Source organism: Phocoena phocoena, chromosome 12, assembly GCF_963924675.1.
Source record: "Phocoena phocoena chromosome 12, mPhoPho1.1, whole genome shotgun sequence".
Taxonomy (NCBI): domain Eukaryota; kingdom Metazoa; phylum Chordata; class Mammalia; order Artiodactyla; family Phocoenidae; genus Phocoena; species Phocoena phocoena.
The window spans coordinates 73,190,666-73,214,720 of NC_089230.1; the positions used below are offsets into that span (position 1 = coordinate 73,190,666).

At 42.8% G+C, this 24,055-nt stretch overlaps 1 protein-coding gene across 2 annotated transcripts; it reads left to right on the plus strand.

Moving 5' to 3' along the window:
- Window positions 1-1,643: 1,643 nt before the first annotated feature.
- On the plus strand, window positions 1,644-24,015 carry PGM3 (phosphoglucomutase 3). 2 transcript variants are annotated; one of them, XM_065888675.1, is made up of 12 exons: window positions 1,644-1,851; window positions 3,322-3,506; window positions 6,407-6,474; window positions 11,807-11,940; window positions 12,850-13,045; window positions 14,438-14,595; window positions 16,184-16,267; window positions 18,788-18,886; window positions 20,419-20,535; window positions 21,433-21,555; window positions 22,375-22,548; window positions 23,563-24,015. In XM_065888675.1, exons 1-12 carry the CDS (start codon window positions 1,648-1,650, stop codon window positions 23,650-23,652), a joined length of 1,632 nt encoding a protein of 543 aa, XP_065744747.1. In that variant the 5' UTR covers window positions 1,644-1,647; the 3' UTR covers window positions 23,653-24,015. The 2 variants fall into 2 exon arrangements, with proteins under 2 accessions (XP_065744747.1, XP_065744748.1); XM_065888676.1 differs by lacking the exon at window positions 21,433-21,555 and having other exon boundaries at window positions 1,648-1,851; window positions 23,563-23,652.
- Window positions 24,016-24,055: the final 40 nt, after the last annotated feature.

The following is a 24,055-nucleotide window of genomic DNA, read 5'->3' on the forward strand; positions in this document are numbered from 1 at the left end:
AGCCGCGCGTTAACCGGCAAGGAGGCGGGGCCTGGCCCGCGGACTCTTCCCGCGCTGTGATTGGCTGAGGGGCGGGACAACGGGCCGGAAGCCACGCAGGGCCACGTTTGCGGACGCCGATCGCTCTAGTCTGGTTCTCGTCTAGTCTGGTTCCCCCCGCCGCCGCGAGGAAGGTGGTCCACGCTGTAGAGGTGAGTGGGGGGGGGGTTGTCTCCCGGCAGAGGTGAGCGGGGTCCCGAGGCTTGGCGGCGAGAAGGGGGCCTTCCGGTCCGCAGGGGTTCGGCCGACCGCCAGGCTAGCGGGCCGGCTAGCGGACTGACTCGCGGGCCGCGCGGGACACACCTACTCGCCACTGCGGCTCGGGAGCGGACTGGGGGCGCGGGCCCGAGGGTCTCGAGCTGGGAAAGGGGTCTCGTCCATCACCTAGGTGGGGACCTCAGGGCTGGGTGCCAGGAAACGTGGGGCGATTCGGGGGCTGGGAGGAGAGGGGAACTAACGAGGTGCTAAAGACTGGAGGGAAGGGGGCCTTTCTTAGCTTTTTTAGAGTGGACAGTTTGGACTTGAGAATACTTTCAATAAAAGCCGCTCACATACTCGTTGAAAGTAGTTTTAGGACCTAGAACGCATGAAAGGGTGGAAACATTTTACCTTGACTATTTCTTTATTTTTTTGACTCTTTTTTTTTTTTTTTAAAGACTTTTGGACGTAACAGCTCGTTTACGCCCTTAGAAATAATCAAGATGCATTGACGACTGGTCACTTTTTAATAAAACGTCTTCATACAGGTGAACTAGATTTGATCGCTCTAGGCCAATCTAAATTAGCGTCCTGGATGCCAGCTTTTTCCAACTGGGCAAAAGGAAACGTTTAACTTTTGTTCATTGACGCAGTGAAGGACAATAAAAGAAAACGAGAGTTGGAAGCCCCAAGTTCCACTTAAAGTTAGAGTATCCCAGAGAAGGAAGTACTAGCGGGCTAAGGGCTGATGTTTGATTTTTTAAATGAAAGGTAAAAGGAAGATGTTGCTAGTTTCCGAGCTTAATTTAGAAGGGTGTCCTGAGCCTCCCTTACGAAAATACAAAAATCCACTGCAAGGTGTATTGGGAGGTCTGGGCAGTCTTGGAGAGGAGGCTTTTGCCCTTTGCTTTTCCTTTGGGAATAGGTCTCTGTAGTCTGGGAGGAATAGCAGAAGAACTGCACAGATTTCCCAGATATTTTGTATATGCAGCCCCAGTCCACTGGAGAATGTGACCTTCGGCCTCAGTCTGTCAGCAGCTTTCCATGTAAAATTTAGGTTGTTTAACTGATACCCAGAATTAAGTGTTCCCATTTGTAAAATGATACGGTCCCTTGTAGGATTCTCTGAATCTAGGTGTAGAATCTTCATTTTAGTTGGGAATGGACCATTTTAAGTTTGCCTTGGGTCCAGGAATTGTTGGGGACAGTCTCATTTCTGTCCTGAAGTGAACAGTACAGTTAATGCTAACCTCCGGGACTTATTCTACCATTTTTTTCCGCTCTCAAACATAGGATTTTGGGGGGAGGTTCAGAATGAGGCAGATCTATTAGTTTGGGATGGCAGTTTTTGAACCAGATGGTCCTTGAAAGATTTCTTACGCCCGAAAAATATTCCTTAATTTTGTAGACATGGATTTAGATGCTGTTACAAAGCAGTCAGCATTACATGCCAAGCCTGATGGACTCACTCTTCAATATGGGACTGCTGGATTTCGAACGAAAGCAGAACACCTTGATCATGTCATGTTTCGAATGGGATTGTTAGCTGTCCTGAGGTCAAAACAGACCAAATCTACTATAGGAGTCATGGTAACAGCATCACACAATCCTGAGGTAATGCGTTTAGTGCTCTGATAAAGCAAATGTTTATTTGCAAGACCAGACCTTAGTTTCTGAGCACTTTGACCCGAAGCACAAATTCTAATTCTAGGAGTGTGCCTTCTCATTGCTATATGCCTTTACTTTTAAAACAACTCTTTTCTTAACAAGTGTTCATTTAGCTCATGACTCTTTAAAGGGTGTGGAGAGAGTGAAAGGAGATGGTCATTTTTTGGAGTGTGTCCACATTGAGAAGTGACAGAATGTCCTTCCAAGTTGGTTGTATTGAGACAGCATCAGTAATAAAGTGTTTCCTCTGTTAATTTAGCAGAGATTAAAGAGATTGGAGGCAAGCTGGGGGAGGGGAGAGGGAAAACATGTGAAAAGACTTAGCACAGTTTGAAAGTTTTCACACAGCTTTTCTCTAGCTAGGGAATAGTTTCCCGTTCTGAGTGAACAGCCAAACACGTGGCTCCAGGGATCCAAAGGTGAGCCCTGGGCAGAATACTGATGAGGCCTGATGGGTCTAGTGTTTATGACAATTAAGTTTCTAAAGTATTCCTTTTGAGACAATTTAACCATCATATTCTGTACTGGCCTATAACTGATACGTGGCTTAAATAATATGCTTCTCTTTGGTTGCTAGGACATGAGACTTTTGCCTTTGTAGCTAAATCAGCAGCAAGTTAAAGCTCTGTGGGTTAGTGAAGGATTGTAACCTCCTCCCTTCCCACCCCAAAACAAGAGGGTGTTGCTTATTCAGCTTCTAAATGCGGATCACTCTGAAGGTGTAAGTGTCTGAATGGCTAAATCACCTTAATTGCTTAATGATTTGTAGACAGAACCCCACATTTATTGTTATTTCAGAAGCACTGCTTAAAACAATTCTGAGCTATTTCCTTCCTTTGACATTCACTCTGAACTACACTTTTTTTCTTTCCAGAAATTTGAGCAGACCAGAATTAGGCGTCAGTTTTCAGCTTCTGTACCACCCACTGGTTGACACGCTGGCCAGTGTGTTCTTTGAGTCCAGCCATAGTGAGAAGGATCTCCAGGGGTCCTGGGTCTGCTGCGGTTGTGCCTCGTCAGTTAATTGGTGGCGAATGCTCAGATGACAGCCTTTTCAAACAGCTAGTGTGGCACGGTGGCTGTTGGCTTTAAGAGTCAGATGGACTTGATGTTTTAATATCAGAACTGACACTCGCTGTATGAACATAAGCAGAGTACTTGCTCTGAATCTCAGTTTTCTCAAAGTAAGATTGGAGTAACCATCGGATTATTAGTTAGACAGATAACGTGTGTTGTGAGGATTTACTGAGGTGATGTATGTACAACACCTGGTCCAGCGCCTGGCCTTCAGTAGTGGTCACCAGTGAAACTGCCCGGCCAGCACTGTCTTTTGTTGGGGGAAAAGCAGCTTGGGTTTACTTCCTCACCTCACCCTCACAACTGCACGGATGGCTTATTATTTGTTTTTCTTTCAAGGAAGACAATGGTGTAAAATTGGTTGATCCTTTGGGTGAAATGTTGGCACCGTCCTGGGAGGACCATGCTACCTGTTTGGCCAACGCTGAGGAACAAGATTTGCCGAGAGTGCTGGTGGACATCGGCGAGAAAGCAGCTGTGAATCTGCACCAAGATGCCTTCGTGGTGATTGGTAGAGATACCAGGTGACCATCAGAGCTGCTGGTGAAAGCTGCTTGGGAACACCACATAGATGGTTGCGTCTGTTTTAGCGCCCAGGACAAATCAAAAAAGTCGAGGAAAGTGGAACTGCCCTGAGAGGCTTCTCCACGTCCTGGTCTTTTCAGTAGGATGTAGGAGCTCAGTCACTACTGCAGCTTGGGCTTTGGAGTCTGAGCCCCAACTCTCACACTTACTGTACGGGTTGAGTAGGTCCCTTAACCTTTTGGAGCTTACCTTTACTCACCTGTACAGTGTTGATGATAAGCCTACATCATGCAGTCCTTCCTGAGGATTACATGAAGTAATACGTGCAACACACCTGTTTCCTGGCACAAGAGAAGCACGTAGCAAATGTCTCCCATCCCTTTACTTCTGCGGGTTTAGGTTTTTCCCCCATAGAGTAAGAACATGTGATTGTAAGTCATTATTTTTAGAGGTTTACTTTATAACCTGTGATATTGTTGGTTCATAGGTCATTTTTCCCTTGCTGGAGTTCATTGGAAAGCATTAACCATCTATAGTATTTCTACGCATTTGTCACGTTTGGCAGCTCTTACCTTCCTTTTCAAAAAGGTGTTATTGTAAAATGTTAGATTAAAAGTGTACTTTGGGGCTTCCCTGGTGGCGCAGTGGTTGAGAGTCCGCCTGCCAATGCAGGGGACACGGGTTCGTGCCCCGGTCCGGGAGGATCCCACATGCCGCGGAGTGGCTGGGCCCGTGAGCCGTGGCCGCTGAGCCTGTGCGTCCGGAGCCGGTGCTCCGCGACGGGAGAGGCCACAGCAGTGAGGGGCCCACGTAACGCAAAAAAAAAAAAAAAAAAAAAAAATCAAAAAAAAAAAAAGTACTTTGAAACAGAAGCATTCTCTTTTGCATAAGATCTGGTTTTAGCCAGAGATTCTTTCTAAAGGAAATTTCTACTCCGGCTCTGAATGGCCTAGACTGGTGTTTTACCCTTTGTGTGTTACCAGAGGGACTTCCAGATACCATTGTTTGTAGATTTATAGGTAACAGAATAGCCAAGTGACTTATGTTCTGTAGCAAATTATTATCTCACAGTAAAGTCTTGCATGTGTATTGGGTTGGCCAAAAGGTTCGTTCATTTTTTTCCGTATGATGGCTCTAGTAGCTCTTAGCTGTCTTTAATGTCATTCGAAACAGTTTTGTTAGATTGTATGTGACAGCTGTCATATCAGCGTGCAGTTAAAAACAGACATCAAAATTGGTGAATTTTTGTGTAGCCATTTTAATATGGAAGATGGAAGAAAAACAACATTTTCGGCATATTATGCTTTATTATTTCAAGAAAGGTAAAAATGCAACCGAAACGCAGAAAAGATTTGTGCAGTATGTGGAGAAGGTGCTGTGACTGATCGAACCTGTCAGAAGTGGCTTGCAAAGTTTCGTGTTGGAGATTTCTCTCTGGACGATGCTCCACGGTCGGGTAGACCAGTTGAAGCTGATAGTTATCAAATTGAGACATTAATTGAGAACAATGAATGGTGTACCATGCGGGAGATAGCCGACATACTCAAAATATCCAAATCAAGTGTTGAAAATCATTCGCACCAGCTTGGTTATGTAAATTGCTTTGAGGTTTGGGTTCCATGTAAGCTAAACGAAAAAAACCTTCTTGACGGTATTTCCGCATGTGATTCACTACATGAACGTAACGAAAACGTTCAGTTTTTAAGACAAATTGTGACGGGCGATGAAAAGTGGATACTGTACAACAATGTGGAACAGAAGAGATCATGGGCACACTAAATGAACCACCACCAACCACACCAAAGGCCCGTCTTTATCCAAAGAAGGTGACGTTGTGTATAGGGTGGGATTGGAAGGGAGTCCTCTATTATGAGCTTCTTCCAGAAAACCAAATGATTAATTCCAACAAGTACTGCTGCCACTTAGACCAACTGAAAGAGCCACTCGATGAAAAGCGTCTGGAATTAGTCGAGAGAAAATGCATAATCTTCCATCAGGATACCGCAAGGCCGCATGTCTCTTTTGATGACCAGGCAAAACCTGTTACAGTTTGGCTGGGAAGTTCTAATTCATCCGCCGTATTCACCAGACATTGCACCTTCGGATTTCCATTTATTTCGGTCTTTACAAGATTGTGTTAATGGAAAAAATTTCAGTTCCTTCGAAGACTGTAAAAGGTACCTAAAACAGTTCTTTGCTCAAAAAGATAAAAAGTTTTGGGAAGATGGAATTATGAAGTTGCCTGAAAAATGGCAGAAGGTAGTGGAACAAAAGGGTGATTATGTTGTTCAATAAAGTTCTTGGTGAAAATGAAAAATGTGTCTTTTATTTTTACTTAAAAACCGAAGGCACTTTTTGGCCAACCCAGTATTTGCCTCTTGTCTATTACCTGGTTTAAATGATACAGAACATCTTTTTCTACAAGGCAGTTATATATCTTACATATCTTGTTTTCAGATAGATAGAAAAATAATTTATTCTGACTTTTTAAAATGAAAACTAGATTCTATACCCTTGGTGGTTTAATACCCAGCCCTGGGTTATGCACGCTCTGTGGTTTCAATATTTATTATTACTGTTCTCAGGCAGTGTATGTATTGTTACAGTCAAAGTTGAAAAGGTATTTAGGTAGGTTAATTAGTGTATCCTTTATATCTTTCCTAAATGCATTTAAAAGCCAAACTCTTTCCAAGAAATATATTGTGAAAGGCTAATGGAAAATGCTTAGACTTCACCCGTATTTTCAGAGTTTTCAGGCTTGGCGGGTTTCATTTAGTTCAAATACAATGGAGTTGTTATTCTGAAACTGGTAGCACAGAATTTCTGCATTTGCTTTTAGAACTAGCAGCTCAGTTGGTCTTGGGATGGGATGTAATATTTTCTTCCTTTTCTTTCCTAGGCCCAGCAGTGAGAAACTTTCACAGTCTGTAATAGACGGTGTGACTGTTTTAGGAGGTCATTTCCATGGTATGTATTTATCCTGACTTGTAAATTAATCTTTTAAAAAGTTTTATAAAAAAATCACAAAATAAATATATATTTAATTTATAGAAGTTTGAAACTACAGATAAACAAAGTTTAAAAAAATGGACTCCTAGATATGAACTACTAGCTTTTTAAGTTAAAAAAAGTTTAAAAAAATTTTCTGGGCTTGCATATTACATTTTACCTGTAGGAGATAATATGTAGGCAAGGCTGATCTTAGACAACTTCCTTTATAATCCTGAATTTCCTGATATAAAAACCCCTGGGGGGACTTCCCTGGTGGTACAGTGGTTAAGAATCTGCCTGCCAATGCAGGGGACGTGGGTTCAAGCCCTGGTCCAGGAGGATCCCACGTGCCGTGGAGCAACTAAGCCCGTGTGCCACAACTGCTGAGCCTGAGCTCTAGAGCCCATGAGCCACAACTGCTGAGCCTATGTGCCACAGCTACTGAAGCCCACATGCCTAGAGCCCATGCTCCGCAATGAGAGAAGCCACCGCAATGAGAAGCCTGCACACTGCAACCAAGAGTAGCCCCTGCTCGCCACGATGAGAGAAAGCCCCCACGCAGCAATAAAGACCCAACACAGCCAAAAATAAGTAAATTTTTTTTTTTTTGTGGTATGCGGGCCTCTCACTGTTGTAGCCTCTCCCGTTGCGGAGCACAGGCTCCGGACGTGCAGGCTCAGCGGCCATGGCTTACGGGCCCAGCCACTCCGCGGCATGTGGGATCTTCCCGTACCGGGGCACGAACCTATGTCCCCTGCATCGGCAGGCGGACTCTCAACCACTGCGCCACCAAGGAAGCCCAAGTAAATAAATTTTTAAAAATGTTTACCAAAAAAAAAAAAAAAAAAGCCCTGAGGTAACTTGAAGATGTTCATTCTGGGGAGTTTTTGTCAATGTCGGGTATTCCCGAATAGCTGATCATGTGTGGAGTCAGCTGTTAACAGGTCAAATAACGATGGAAAATATCTTTGACCTACTTGTAATCATGCTTTGAAGTTCTGACAGGTGGTTTTTCCTATTGTATCAACTGAAGAAGAATTAAATGCAACAAGACAGGCTGGAATCCTCTTCTCATGTTGGTTGTGTACCATGTGAATGCAGTGACTCCACTGTGCTTGGAGGTGAATTTTCCTGATGTCAGATCTCTCTCGTTTAAAATACCTTCTCTTGATCCCCTCAACCTCCTGTGTGTTCCCTCATTCCCAGTTAACCTGGCCTCTTCCAGGACTCACCTGGTTTGCTTCTCTGTTTGCTCTTCTGGTCATTACTAAGCCTACTGCTGGTGAGTCTCCATCCTTGCCTCTGCAGGGAAATGTCTCCCCCAACACTCATCTGTTATAAAGCGGGAATTCACCTGGGGCCTGGGCTTTCCGGGGCGTGTTTGGTTAAGCTGCAGGGATCCTGTGGGCCTCTGGATACAGCGTGCTGTGTTACCTGCACATACGCTTTTCTAGGGAGAGGAGTCATAGCTTTTGTCAGATACTCAAAGGGATCTGTGATCTAAGAATAACTCTCAGAATTTATATTTTAAAGTTTTTATTTCAGTTGATGTCTGTGAAGAGACATCACCTGAAATAACATCAACAGTCCACACTGTGACCTCTCCCTTTCTTTCCCTTCTACTTCCTTGGCCACTGTTGCGTGTTGGTCTTGTCCACGGGCTCCTCTTCTGTCTCTCCGAATGTGGCATTCCTCACTTCTCGCTTTCATTCTGCCTCATTTCTGAATGAGTATATTTACTGCCATAGCTCCAGCTGCGTATATTCTTTTATTCATTCGCTCATCAGTTCATCTGCCATTTTTGACTACCGGCTACATACAGCCCTCCCGGAGTCTGTTCCACTGCGTACGTATCACAACCTACAGTAAGAAACCGATTTTGTATCATGACATGTGTCTAGTGTGCTTGTGTGTATGACTGAAATGAAAGTTTCAGTGAACCGTACTTACCCATACTCAATGACATGTGTTCATCTGTTTTGTTAAAAAAATGCAGAAATGACGGCTGGGTCTGCTAAGTAGATTCCATGACCTGTTGACAGGCTTGGCCTGAGGTGTGAAAGCATTGGTCTGAGTGATGTCTCACCCTGTCCCAAACTGTGTTCTTTCTGTCATCCCCAGAGTGGTTGAACTTTCCAGTACTGTCATTCTATCTCTAGAACCATCACTTTTCTAGGGTTTTAATCTAGAAAAATTTGAGAGTGATTTTTTTTTCCTTTTCTTTAAACCTTTTGCTCATTTCTCTCTTCAACTTAGTGTATTTCAGGAAATGAAAGATGGTTAATGTGACTGCAGCACAGAGAGACTGGGGGAAGCTAGTAGAAGATAGGGTGAGGGAGGTAAGCAGGGGCCAAGTCATTCCAAGCCTTACAGGTCGTGGTGAGAATTGGGGCTTTACTCCAAATGCAGTGGGACTCTGTTGAAGGGCTTTATGCCAGAGAATAGGATCACATTTTCACTTTAAGTCCCTTTGGCTGTTGTGGGGGGACAGGGGGAGAGAGAGAGAGGCAGGGGGGAGAGAGAGGGAGGGAGGGGAGAGAGAGGGAGGGAGGGAGAGAGAGGGAGGGAGGGGAGAAAGGGAGGGAGGAGGAGAGTGAGAGAAGGATGGGGAAGCGGGGGGAGAGAGAAGGAGGAGAGGGAGAGGGGGGAGAGAGGGAGGGGGGAGAGGGAGGGAGTGGGAGAGAGGGAGGGGGGAGAGAAGGATGGAGGGGGGAGGAGAGAGGGACAGGGGAGAGAGATGGAGGAGGGAGAGGGAGGGAGAGGGGGGAGAGAGAGAGGGAGGGGGAGAGGGAGAGAAGGATGGAGGGGGGAGGGGACAGGGGAGAGAGCGAGGGGGGAAGAGAGAGAAGGAGGAGGGAGGGGGCAGGGGGGAGAGAGGGGGGACTGCAGTAGTTCGTGCAAGACTGATGCTAGTGAGAGAAATGGAAAAAGGTGGAATTAGTAATGAATTCAGAGGATTTTGTGATACGTGATGAGGCTAGAGCTTGAAGAATGGCTTCTAGGTTTCTGGGTTGTTCCGTGGAATAGATGGTGATGCTTTTTACTGAGTAACTGTCTATAATAGTCATTTAGTAAATGTTTATTTGGTAATTTTGATATCGGTCACAAAATCCTTTTGTTTTGTCCTTCAGTATGTGTCTTTGGAATATGGTTTTTCTCTCCTTGCACACTTCCATTAAGCTAGTCTAAGCTCTTACTCACTTTTTTTGAGCTTTCCCACCTCCTCTCACCTAATCCTTATACCAGAGCCAAAGTTGCCTTCACAAAATACCGTTTCTGTTACATAACTGCAGGGCTCAAGAGCTTAAAGTGACTTTCTGCTTCCAGTCCAAACTCTTGTGCTTGACTCTGAAGACCATTGAGGGATTTCGTCACGGAATATTGATTGGATCCTGGTCCACTTTTGCTGTTTCTCTTGCTTCTTGCTTGTGGTGCCTTTCTTGTGTGTTTAGCTATTTTTGACTGTAAGCTGTTTTCTGGGAAAATTATTTCTGGGACATTTTGGAGGTTTATGATAAAGGTGTATTTCCCTGGCTGAGTTTAGTGTTTGCTTCTGCTGGGGCCTGAGGGTACTACCTGGCTGGTGGGTGACAAGGTTCTTTGATGCCAGGGCTCTTCTGATCCGTGTTTACGTGAATTTGAACTGGGTGTCTGTGGGAGGCCTGTGCTTGTGGTGACAGCTCTTCGGGGTGGGCTTCCCACTCTGCTCTGCTCGGTGCCAAGACAGCTTTCCGGGGAGTAGGCCCTGGGGGCTGATTCACTTCTAACCCACTCTTGCACCGACGAGTAGTCCTTTTTTTTTTTTTTTAATTTTTTATTTTTTATTGGAGTATGATTGATTTACAATGTTGTGTTAGTTTCAGGTACGCAGCAAAGTTATTCAGTTACACGTATACATATATCTATTCTTTTTCAGATTCTTTTCCCACGTAGGTTATTACAGAATATTGAGTAGAGTTCCCTGTGCTATACAGTAGGTCCTTTTTGATTATCTGCTTTATATATAGTATTGAATAGTATGTGTATGTTAATCCCAAACTCCTAATTTACCCCTCCCCACCACGTTTCCCCTTTGGTAACCATAAGTTTATTTTCTAAGTCTGTGAGTCTATTCTGTTTTGTAAATAAGTTCATTTGGTTTTTTTTGTTTTAGATTCCACATGTAAGAGATATCATATGATATTTGTTTTTCTCTGTCTGACTTAATCATTTAGTATGATAATCTCCAGGTCCATCCACTTTGCTGCAAATGGCATTGTTTTATTCTTTTTTATGGCTGAGTAATATTCCATTGTATATGTGTGCCACATCTTCTTTATCCTTTCATCTGTCGATGGACATTTAGGTTGCTTCCATGTCTTGGCTACTGTAAATAGTGCTGCAGTGAACATTGGAGTGCTTGTATCTTTTCGAATTATGGTTTGAAGAATAGTCCTTTGGGGCTTCAGCCTCATGAGAGCCTGTTCCCCCAGTTGCACATCTTAGACCAGCATGGACTGTTTGCACTGGGAACCATTGCTCAACTTCTTATTTAGAGGAATGTCCTCAGCAAAACTGGCTTCCCTTAGCTCACATCCTGGAGTTCTCTCTTCATGTAAATTTTGGCCTAATTCCTTTGTAATGTTGGTACTGTAATTCTTTTTAAAAAGAGATTTTTCTCTTATTCAGCATTTTTGGTTTTCTTCGGGAGGAGGGTTCATCTGAATTACATAGTTCGTAATGTTACTGGAAATAGAACTCAGTTATTACTTTTCTACGTTGCTGTATTTTTATACTGCTACCCGTCTATACTGAATGATTGGTTTTTGCTATCAGTAGTAGTTCATATTTTTTTTAGAACCAAGTATGTGTCCAGTGTGTGCCTTTTCCACCACCAATTAATTCTGACACTATCTACCTGGAATTAGGGTCACATCCCACAGGTTAAAGGCTCAGTGCCACAAGCCTTGCCCCTCCCCCCTTGAGATGCCAGTCACTTGGGCTTCTTTTTTTTTTTTTCTTTGCAGTATGCAGGCCTCTTACTGTTGTGGCCTCTCCCGCTGCGGAGCACAGGCTCCGGACACGCAGGCTCAGCGGCCATGGCTCACGGGCCCAGCCGCTCCGCGGCATGTAGGATCTTCCCGGACCGGGGCACGAACCCGTGTCCCCTGCATCGGCAGGTGGACTCCCAACCCCTGCGCCACCAGGGAAGCCCGAGGTGTCTTTTTTTGAAGAGGATTTGTCACCCTGAAATTCACACAGTATGAGTCCTAAACTTTTCTTCTTTCTTAAGGAATGTGGTAAATTGCTTTTTGTATTTCTGTGGCAGATTATGGCTTGTTGACGACGCCCCAACTGCACTACATGGTGTACTGTCGAAACACCAGTGGCCAGTATGGAAAAGCAACCATAGAAGGTTACTACCAGAAACTCTCTGCAGCCTTTGTGGAACTTACGAAACAGGTGAAAATCTCTTGAATGTGGTTAGAGCTTAAGAAGATGACCAAAATAACATCAGTTGAACAATTTATTTTAATTAGATATTTGTTACCCCTCCTCCTCTTCCAAAAATGTGGCGTGTCTCCTTTTTCTTTTTAGGGCTCTGCAAGGTCTGGGCCTTGTATCCTGCTAACTCTGTTGGCATTTACTCGGCAAGGCATGTAATATGTTCTGAGCTCACCGGGGGAGAAGAGTGGTGTACTTGCGGTTATCGTTGTGTTCATTCAGAGGAATTTGGTCTTAGAGTTACTGTAGGTGCTGTTGGCGTCATACTTGAGGCACCTACTGTTGAGAAAGCCTTTCTTCGAGGTGAATTAGCTTCCTAAACCTGAACAAGATTTGAGGGGTGTAATTCATTTGATTGGCAAATATCGATGTATGTCATTGTCAGGCGTAGTTAAACAAAACCAAGCCTTTGCTCTCATAGAACTTACATTCTGGGGTGAGATGGGTAGGAGAGGAGACTGACAGGAAAAAAGCCTGGTGGTGTAATATGCTCTGAAGAGAAGGATGGATGTTACGACTGCTCACTCATCTGTGTACTCAGGCCCATATTTGAATGCCTGCCGTGTAATACAGACTATAATATTGTAAGAGACCTTGCTTAATGGAGGCTAAATTCCAGTAAAGCTTCATTTCCATCATTTATTCAGTCAATGCAACTGTTCCAGTGTCTGTGTCTGAAAAAAGGTGTTTTAACATTTTACTTCGGTGTTTTACACTTTTCATCTGAATGTGTATACCCTTTTGTTTCCTGGGTTAAAACAGACGAGTTATAACTGAAATAATGGAAGATGTTTATATATACATGTATATGCCATGCTTCACTGTTACAACTTGAAATTTTTCTTGCATATGTCTTTTCCTTTTCAGGCCTCCTGCAGTGGAGATGACCAAAGAACACTTAAGGTTGACTGTGCGAACGGCATAGGGGCCCTGAAGCTGAGAGAAATGAAACACTACTTCTCCCAGGGGCTGTCAGTGCAGCTGTTTAACGATGGGACCAAAGGGAAGCTCAATCATTTATGTGGGGCTGACTTTGTGAAAAGTCATCAGAAACCTCCTCAGGGTATGTGAAAGATGTGTTTTTCGCGCTCTCCCTGAAACCAGTCTCACAAACAGAGCTGGCCAGGTGAGCTGGTCCTGGCCCTGCCGCCGTTACACATCTGGGCCTCTTCCCGCTGTTCGGTACCACATGGAGCACAGGCTGCTCTCTGCCTGCGAGTCACAGCACTCCTCACGGGGCGCAGGAAATCTGGTGGAGAAAGCAAAATCAAGGTGGGATTCTAGAGCAGTGCTCTCAAGCTTTAGCAGGCATCAGAATCACCTGGAGGGCTGGCCCGCACACAGATTCCTGGGCTCTGTCCGAGGGTTTCAGTCTCTGTAGGTCTGGGGTGGGTTTGTCCATCCGCTGCTGTCATGGCAAAGGAACAGCCACATTGTCTAAGATTTGATGTGACACAGCTGTTGAGGTTTCAGTAACTTTACACAAGTTACACAAGCCATTGGTCTCTCACAGGTTATCCTTTGCTCTTAATGACCAGTGTTTCTTGTTATTAATGGTGTTAACAAATAAAAATCACTTTTTTCAGGATTCAAGCACATACCTCATCTACTGCCGGTTATTTTTTATATGAGAAAGGACATTGTGGTGCTAGGGAAATTGCATTCAATTCAGTACGTGTAGCTCTGAAAACACTGTGTGGGAATCTGTATTGCCAGACCTCTGGCTTGTAAAATGGAATTTTATTTTAGTATCATATCGGGTTTCAGCTTAGATAGATTTTGAATGCTCTTTTCACTTAGCTGTGAAAGTTTGCCCTGTATACAGTAAACCTGTGTACTATTTAAAGCTTACGACATTGGTTTTTGTTTGGAAGGATAATTATTTTTATGTTGTTTTCTTTCCATTTAAATGAATCCTCTTCCCTTGATTTTGAAGCTATTATCTCCATTCAGGTACAGGAACAATTACATGTTTATGTAGCGCTTCAGACAGGAGAAATGATCAGGATTCTCCTCAATGACAAAACACTCCAATTATTTATATTTGCTTGTACCCTCTGCTTGATCATGTAAGGATAGTAATGGTTCTTTATCTGCAGTTATAAAGACATTTATTCCTTTCAGCTGGGCTTCAGTTTACAAATTGGGAGAAACTTTGTTCAATTGATTTTTGTAAATCTTGAGGACAGGCTCTATTTGCCTAGCACATGTTTAATTCTGCTTAAGCCCTGGAAGGATAATTTTAAACGCCTCTTGAAAAGTCATAGTGGACATGCTTCCATGTAACACAGAAGGTCACTTATGATCAGTACTTAACCAAAAGAATTTTCCCTTGTAACTGGTGTGAGAGAAAAACCAAAAACTTTTTACACTGAGTTTTATCCCCCTTTATTTGAAGAAATTTGAATTATTCAGTTAATTTGAATTATTCATTTTGAATTATTCTGTGTGGCAGGAATCGAAATGAAGTCCCATGAAAGATGCTGTTCCTTCGATGGAGATGCAGACAGAATAGTTTACTACTACCATGATGCAGACGGTCAGTTTCATCTCGTGGATGGAGACAAGATAGCAGCACTCATCAGCAGTTTCCTTAAGGAACCCCTGCTGGAGGTATGGTGCGGGGACGGACTGCCCTTTCAAGCAAGACTCACTGGGGAGGTTGTTCGGTATCAGGCAGTCATTTGAATGTCTGAGGCATGATCGTGGGAAGTGGCCAGAAAACACAGAGAAGTGGTCATTCCAGTCATTTCAACACTGGGGCTCTGGTTTGGAACCTGAAGAGAGTAGTCTTTTCTTTTTTAAAAAAAATTTATTTTATTTATTTATTTTGGCTGCATTGGGTCTTTGTTGCAGCACGCAGGCTTTCTCTAGTTGCGGCGAGCGGGGGCTACTCTTTGTTGTGGTGCGCAGGCTTCTCATTGCGGTGGCTTCTCTCGTTGCGTGCAGAGCACAGGCTCTAGGCGCGCGGGCTTCAGTAGTTGTGGCACACGGGCTCAGTAGTTGTGGCTCCAGGGCTCTAGAGCGCAGGTTCAGTAGTTGTGGCATGTGGGTTTAGTTGCTCCGAGGCATGTGGGATCTTCCCGGACCAGGGCTCGAACCCGTGTCCCCTGCATTGGCAGGCAGATTCTTAACCACTGCGCCACCAGGGAAGCGCAGTCTTTTCTCTTTCATACTGGCAAAAAGTTTCATGATCTGCAGCTTTACGAAGTTTTGGTTTCTTCATAACTGATATTTTAATGAGGGTTCCACGAACATCATTCCCCAGAGCCTCAAGTTTAAATAGAAAATCTCCTCCTCTGAGGGATTTATTTACTACGATTATGATAAGCTTAGTAACGTGAGATTTATTTTGTTATGCTCTTTTGGAAATCTCAGGTTAGCTGTAAGTATAAAATGTAATGATAATTATCACAATCGGGAAAATGTGTACTTTAGGAATTCAGTGTATACTTTTATTAAAAACGAAAGAGAAAGAGATCAAGAAACCACAGGTTTCTTTGAAAAGGATTCCTTAGCAAACAAGATGTCCTTCATAGGCGAATAAACTGTGGTCCATCCAGACAATGGAATATTATTCAGCAGTGAAGGAAAAAAGAAAAAAAAAAAGATGTATCAAGCCATGAAAAGACGTGGAGGAAAGTTGAACGCATGTTACTAAGTGAAGGAAGCCAATCTGAGAAGGCTGTGTATTTTAGTGTGAGTCCAACTATATGATATTCTGCAGAAAAATCCCACAGAGACCGTGGAGACAGTTAAAAGATCAGTGGTTGCAAGGGGCTGGGGGGAAGTGGGTGTTGAGGGATGAGTAGGTGGAGCACAAGGCTTTTTAGGGCTGAAAACACTCTATATGATACTGTAAAGAGGGAGACGTGTCCTTATACATTTGTCCAAGCCCGCAGAATATACAGCACTAAGGGTGAATCCTGATACAAACCGTGGAGTAACAGAAACGAAATCAGGTGATTTTAAATAAAAAAACACAAGGATTCCTTGTACAGTTGCTTTAAATAATGCTCAAAAGTATTTTATCTTTTTTTCTGGCATACATGTAAATTTTTGGTGAGTTGTTTATTGCATAAAACTAAGGCACAGCTGAACTGGCTGATAATTTTGTCATCCTTTAGAACTCTGATTAAAGGTTTGCTTTTGTAGGGTCTTTACTTTTGATGGCAAGGTAATTGTCCTTGTTTTTGTCTAGATTGGAGACAGTTTGAGTCTTGGTGTCGTACAAACTGCATATGCCAATGGAAGTTCAACACGCTACCTGGAAGAAGTTATGAAGGTATCGAAACATTTCCGTTTTCTGGTAGCTTCCTCATCATTATCTTCTACTGTGAGATGCTTCTGTGAGGAAAATAATGCCCTCACAAAAATAAATAGGTCGAAGTGCACGAAGCTGAGCTGTTGTCTACTTAAGGATAAATAGAAATCAAAAATAAGAAAAAGTTGAATTGTCCCTAATGCAAAAAGGGAAAGAGACTTTCCTCCCTCTTTTTTCTGAGAGTATTTCTTTTAGAAAACTTTTTTCTCTGTCCTTTTGAAATTAATATCAACCTTTTTAGGTGAAATAGGCCAGTTTTACAGTTCAGAAGTGTTTACCATAAGGGCCTGGAGTCACCTCTTTGAAATATAAACGTCAAGGAAGATAGCATCCCATGCCTCAGTCTCCTGAGAGTTTCACCTAGCTACCACTTAGAGCCAGACACCTATCTTCTTGACAGAGAGAGATGAGAAGTTGTATTATTCCTTTGCAGAAGGGCAGTTAGCTAACACCAGTGGCCACTCCACTTATCAGGTAGATTTAGGACAAACTCCGTGTGACAGAAGGTACTGTGACGTCTTCCTAAGAAGTAGGCTTATTCAATAGATACATCGCCATGGGGTTTTGTAGCGGGGAACAGAGACTGGGCTCAACTCCTAACACAGCAAGGAAAAGTGGGGATTTTGTAGCCAAGGAATAAGGTGGGGGGGGGGGTTGGTGGATGGGAAAGTACGAAGAGGAACGGGGGCGGCTAGGGGGGATTCTGGCTAAACCAACCTAACAGGAGTTTTGCTGAAGGCAGGCCTGGGTGATCAGATGCTTCTGGGTAGGGACTTCGGTCAGATATTGAGGGAAGGGGATTCTGGCTAAAGTGAGTTAGCAAAAGATTCCTGATAAAATTGGGCTCCTGCAGACACGGCCAAGGACAGGACCTATTCAGGCTCAAAGGAGCCTCCCTCACGTTCGGTTGAAGAGAGATCTTGATCACTAGCTAGCTTTAGCTCTGCAAAAGGGTGGGATTTCTTCCTGTCTCGCCATCTCTTAGCAGATTGCCTGAGATGTGCGTCACAGTCTGGCTTAACGCTTACTCAGTAATAAAACCTGTCTTCTTCTTCTGTGGAGATGTTTTCTGGATTGGTGGGAGGTTTTGTTTCTGATTTTTTTCCCCAGCATCCACCAGGTAGGTGACTGTCCTGTACCATGCTACCTGCTTTAAGAGTTAGAGGCTGCAGGGCCGAAGTTGGGTCTTTTTGCCTTTATTCTTTTTTCCCTGGCTAGTGTAGTATTTTCCAGCATTTGTGTATCCATTTTCAAATGTCTGCATTTTAGTAGTTTTTGTGGCCATTCTATTGTTGTTAAAGCAGGAGTGACAAAGTCAGGTTCCTTTAGGATCTGGATGGGGGCAGTGAACGAAGCCAGTAGGCGGGCGAGGACTAGGAAGGTATGCCAGGCCAGCTGCTGCCCCCTCTGGGCAGAGTCTTCAGGAGAAGCTGAAAGTCTGAGTTGTGTGAATTTCCTGCCTTTTAAGTCTTGGCAGCTGATTCAGAATTGAAAAGAAATAGTGGGTAGTCCAAATAAAACACATCTGGAGGCTGCTAGTTTGTGCCCTGATTGTGCCCAGTAAACTTACTCAAGGGACTCCAGCTGGGGCCCAGTTGCCTGCCTTTCCTAGGGATTCTCAGTGTTAGGGTTATTTGAGTATTTTCTTAATTTCTGTCTCAAAACTTCCTTATAGTAAAATGCCCTGTTGAAGAAACAACATCAGAAGCTACTCCTTCTCAACACATTCTCTTATGGGTTAAATATTTTCAGCACTAGCCATTCCTGAGGTCCCCTGGATCCAGTTAAATGCCAGGCTCGTTTGAGCTTGCTCTCTTCTGCAGTTTCGCTGCCGTCTTTCCTCAGCCCTGCTTGTCTGGCAGATCCATCCAAGGCTTTCGCTACCCACTGTTGCTGTCCCAACCACCGTGATTTCTTACTGGGATTAGCCCTAGAAACCACCTAACCTGAGCCAGGGCTTAGCAGACAGTGGCCTGTGGGCGACGTCCAGCTGGCCAGCTGTTTCTAGTGTTATTGAAATACAGCCGTGCTCGTTTGTTTTTGTATGGTCTGTGGCTGCTTTCGCACTAAAGTGGCAGAATTGAGCGACTGTGACAGAGACCACATGGCCTGCAAAGCCTGAAATATTAGTTATCTGGTTCTTTATAGTAAAAGCTTGCAGACCCCCCGCTCTAAGCCATTCTCCACACTGTAGCTACACGGAGCTTTCAGAAACAATTATATCGTGCCACTCCCCAACTTGGGATCTTTCATTCTCTTGTAAGGGACCTCTCACTCTCACCGTGCTTTTCTCTCTGGCTGTATGCTTCTACAGTGCAGCCACTCCCCCGCAGTGACACTTTACACTTAGTATTTCAATTGCTTAGCTGTCTTCCTCACTAGACTAAGCTCCGGAGGCTTTGTTCCCTGGGATGAGAGGTACACAGTGAATATTTGCTGATGGAATAACTGCTGTTGTTTCTTTCAACATGTGTGTTACAGGTACCTGTCTATTGTACTAAAACTGGCGTAAAGCATCTGCACCACAAGGCTCAGGAGTTTGACATTGGAGTTTATTTTGAAGCCAACGGGCACGGCACGGTAAGTTCTCGTGAGCAGCGGCATCTGGCTTTAGCTGGCACCTCTCTCCAGTGATGGAATTCTGTATCTGGGTAGTAATAGGTAATATTCCACTTTGCTGAAATGACTGGGATGGTGATAGAATAAGATATAGTTAATATATTATTATGTTCTGTGAAACTATGGCTCTTTTAGGTTATAATGATCTTCGAGTGTGAGGAGATAATGCTGATTTGTTCCTATAATATAGTTTTTTCAGAAACATGGCAGGTCTTAATTTTCCTACAACCAGATGGTCTGTACATCCCTTTTAAAATATTTTCCTTCAACTGGCCATACGTGGCAAAAGGAAAGTTCAGTAGCTGTGGTGAATTGAAAAGTGTTGGAAAGGTTGAGAGTTAAGTTACTAGCAACTAAAAATGAGTTTAAAGTAATTAGAATTGGCATATAAAGTTTTTTATGGCTCTTAGCAGAGAAAATTTTAAAGGTTTGAGATATAATTTGCGTATCATAACGTTCACTATTTTAACGTATATTAATAGGTCTTTAGCATATTCATAACGTTCAGAATATTTATTAAATGTTTTTTTATACATAGCCTCATTTCATAAATGGATTTGAAGTGGCTAACAAAATTTTATCTAGGTCAAATGATTTTCATTAATTCAAAATTGGCTTCTAGAGGCCATGAATATGAGAAGAAAAATGAGTTCCTAGAAAATGCAATTAAAATATAACTTCAGTGATCTAATGCAGGGGTTGGTAAATTATTTTGAAGGGCAGATAGATAGATAGATAGTAAATATTTTAGTCTTCACAGGCCATAAGGTATGTCGCATCTGCTCAGGTCTCCTGGTGGAGGGTAAATGAATGGAAATGGCCGTGGTTCCACAAAACAAGTGACCAGTGTGCATCTTAGTTTACCAGCAGACTTCTTTGTATATCATCAAGTGGCTTTTCCTCTTTAGTACTGGGCCTCCGAAGGCACTAAAATCATGCCAGGCAAGGCAGTTCCAAAGGGCAGGGATCCTGAGCAACACGCTGTTTGTTTATTATACTGAACATCCGTGGCAGTGTTTGCCGTAACGTAAGATAGAAGATGAACCTCTTTTCTACTTTTGCTTAGTTTATGTCCTTAAAAACTTAGGACAAGAAAACTGCACTAATTGCAGTGAGTTATTTCTTCAAAGTAAAATGAATACAGGTAAGGCTTAAGGAACCCTGGTTGCCCAGCACTGGTTCAGCTGGCTGAGGGCAACATCATAAACTCGCCATGTGCATTCTCCTTTGCCAATGGGATATTTTATTTGTAATCTTTATATTTCGATAACCCAGTTTTATAATCCATAAAGGAACTCCCCCCCACCCCCCCTTGTAATATCTTGAGTTCTGATTTGGTTTTTTATACTAATTTCATACATTCTAAGGCTGCCATTTTCCCCTCAGTTTCTCCAGAGTCATTGAGAGTTTCAAAAGCAGTTCAGTTGGGAGGATCGTACGTAAGACTGGGGCATGGATAGTGTTTTCTGACTTTTGTTATGCTTTGATTGTAGGTTCTGTTTAGTAAAGCTGCTGAAATGAAGATAAAACAACTAGCAAAAGAATTAGAAGAAGATAAGAAAAGGAAAGCTGCTAAGATGCTTGAAAACGTGATTGACTTGTTTAACCAGGTCAGAACTGAGGGGTGGCGGGCTCTTGGTCACTTTTACATCATTCAGAAGGTGGACAGGATAATGTGCTGTATAAACATCAGAGTGGAGAAGTGGTGGCGGCTTCCTTGCAACAATTTAGATTTATACTGAAATGCAGTGACAGTGTTTATGTGCTTCGTATTTTCAAGTAATGAGTAGCTTATAGCTGGAGCCAACAGATTCAGCTACTAAATGTATCTAAGCATATGTTTTGAAACCAGCCTTCTCAAGGGAATTCAGGAAAAATAGTCTCTGACAAGGCACATATGTGGGTCAGATTATTGGATTGGAGTGGAGAATATGGCAATGGAAGCGCAAAGTGTAGGTCAGCGGAAAGCAATAGAACTAATGTTTGAGGGTCCTGCGCATATTGGGCACTTTGCATACCTCACTGTGTAATCCTTGCAGTAACAGAGGGAGAGGGGTCACCATAATTCCTGTTTTATAAATGAAGAAGACTCAGTGGCACAGTATGGACCCAACTTTAGGTGTGTCTTACCACCAAAGCTCCTATTTCTCCACTTTACCATGCATGAGGCCTTCCATCATCGTGGCGTAGTATCTCAAGAGGGATCTAGTTGAGAGCAAAATTCTGAGCCATACAGTGTTAGTGCTGGAACCTTAAGAGTTCGTTACACTTCACAGATGAGCAGGAAGGTTAAAGGCAGGCTCGTCTCAGTATTCTTGGTAGACCCGTTACTGCTGTCTTCCATGGATACCTTTTTCCCTCGTTGTAGTTCGTATTTACCCCCGTCAGTTACCTGCATTGGGGGCGGGGGCTGGGGTGGGGAGGGCAGCCAGGACATGACGATTGGTTTTTGAGACAGAGGCATTCATGTCCACGCTCTGCTTGTATTCTGCTTCTGCATCTTGCAGGCAACTGGTGATGCTATTTCTGACATGCTGGTGATTGAGGCAATCTTGGCTCTGAAGGGCTTGACCGTACAGCAGTGGGACGCCCTCTATACAGATCTTCCAAACAGACAGCTCAAAGTTAAGGTGTGAGCGAGATTTTAAAATTACTTCTTTTCTGAAAATTAACTAAAACAATTGCATTCTGTAAATAGATATTGCATAGAAAAGACTATTTTCTCACATCTTTAAAAATTACAGAATCGCTCTTAACCATTGTTATTTAGAAGTATCTGGTTTCCAACGTTAGTATAAATGATATTATGTATCACTTTAAAAGATTTTATTATAAAAATTTAAAAGATAACATGTGTAGAGAGAACAGATTTCAACAGGTGCCCTCCATGTCCCTAATATTATTTTGAAGCGAGTCCTGGATAGCCTGTTGAGTCAGCTGTAAATATTTCCTCTGCATTATTCTTGGCTTACAGAGTACTTCCAGAGGCTAGATGCTGACAGGTAGAATCTGTGGGCTGAAAGAGAATTTTTAAAGGCATTTCAGATAAATTGCTGGTTGATTTCTATACAGATTTATACCAGATTACACATTCACCAACAGAATTTTTGAAAGACAGAGATATGGAAGCCAGAGCTCACAGAAACGGCTGCCGATTGTTCAGATCAGTTTTTTCTGGAGATTCTTATGACCCTCTTTTTTTAAATACCTAAGATTATTTGATCAATGACTAAGTCATACAGTACTTACTGGCCATTATTTTAGTAATAACTGTAATACAGTCTGTGGAAATCTCAGTGCTGTACTCTTTGTGGTACAGTAAGCTGAAATGTGGGCCTGTTCCTGTTGACATGAAATGGCCATAATCTTTTGGTGGGAATTATGTTGAATGGGTTAAGCTTGTGAAAGGGAGTGTGATATGGTAACAAATGAGAAATGCTTGTGCTTAGGTTGCAGACAGGCAAGTTATTAGCACCACAGATGCCGAAAGACAAGCAGTTACACCTCCAGGACTCCAGGAGGCCATCAATGAGCTGGTGAAGAAGTACAGGCTTTCTCGAGCTTTCGTCCGGCCCTCTGGTACCGAAGACATAGTCCGAGTCTATGCAGAAGCGGACTCGCAGGTAAGCTGGGACAAATTCTGTTGGAGGAATGTGCAGTGAGAGTCTAACATAGGTGGAGGAGGGCAGGCAGCAGGAGAGAAAACTATTTTAATGGTGTTGGAATCTCTAATGTGTGAGATTCATGGAGCCTTTTAGGTTATTTTCATCAGTAGTAGTTACACAGTTGAACAGAATTCCCCCAGATATTTTTCTTATAATTTATTCTAGATTTCCTGAAAGTGTCATATTTCTTATAACTGCTGCATGAATAACTAATACTTAGTGTACTAAACCATACTTAGTTTGACACATATTAAGCATATACATCCTGAAGTGGATTATACCTTTTTCCTTCATTTAAAAAACATCCTGTTGCTTTATGAAAATAGCTGGTTAGTTCAAGTCCACTTCTAAATCAACTGGTACCGTCATCCATACTGCTTGAAATTCATCTTTGTCTCTGGACTTTTCAATTTGTTTTTCAAAAGATTTCCTTTAAATGACAGCCTTGCTCTGTGCCTCTGTTTTCTTGATAGGGTCAAAGACTTAAAAGTGTTTGCTCAGCTGAGGCAGTTAGAGTGGGGTGACTAGGTAAATAGCTCTCAGAAGGAGATATTTACCGTTAACTTATACTTATACAGTAGCTTTTCTGCAGAAGCTTAGGCCGCCGCAGAATATACTGAATAAATATCCCTAGTGGATGAGGATGGGGCCTTAAGAGTTACTTACTCTTCAGGCTGGTTGTGGCCTTCCTGCCTTTAAGGACTAGGTTCTATTGAATTTATTCAGAGCTTTAGCGTGATAATCAAATCAGCTTATAAAATCAGTTAACCAGGAACTTACCCGATTTAGAAGAACGTGACTTGTTTTCCATTTATCTGAGGGTCTTGTAATTCGTTACTGAAAGATGAAAAAAAGTTCTCATTTGAATATTTGTTAGTGAATCAAAATCAGAAAGCTACCTCCCCTAAAGTTGCAAGTAACCTGGTAGATGCTGTGTCTTTCTCATCTAATATCCTTTCATGTAATTTGCAGGAAAATGCGGACAGCCTTGCATATGAAGTGAGCTTGGCAGTATTTCAGCTGGCTGGAGGGATTGGAGAAAGACCTCAACCAGGTTTCTGAGGACAATTTTTATATTTTTTAGAAACTAGACTTTTAAAAACTTTTTACAGGATAATAGTACTGCCATTATTGTGACAGGTTCAGACACATAATCATAAATGTTTAGTCTGTACCTTACTGGTTTATTTCTAGATCTGATTATTCTTCTTAAACAAACACTACCAGAAGCATTCTTTAGAAATAGGTAAGCCCTTATACTTGTTAAAATTTAGCTTTTTTTAAAAACTGAAATTTACCTCTAATATCAATCACACTAATGTAAACTATTGGAGCTTAAGTATATGATTCAGTCATTAACTTTATAATATATGCAAGGAAAAATTCATGAAGGCTGCTAGAAAATTAAACTTTATTTATTACCAATTCCATACGATGTCTTTTCTGTCATCGTCACCTCAGTCAT

What these genes read in the sequence shown, in the direction of transcription:
- PGM3 (XM_065888675.1), top strand. Translation starts at nt 1,648, where the DNA reads ATGGATTTAGATGCTGTTACAAAGCAGTCAGCATTACATGCCAAGCCT. An exon ending in TCATCAGAAACCTCCTCAGG is followed by an intron (nt 13,046 to 14,437) that starts GTATGTGAAAGA and finishes TCTGTGTGGCAG; the next exon opens with GAATCGAAATGAAGTCCCAT. An exon ending in ATGCAGAAGCGGACTCGCAG is followed by an intron (nt 22,549 to 23,562) that starts GTAAGCTGGGAC and finishes TGTAATTTGCAG; the next exon opens with GAAAATGCGGACAGCCTTGC.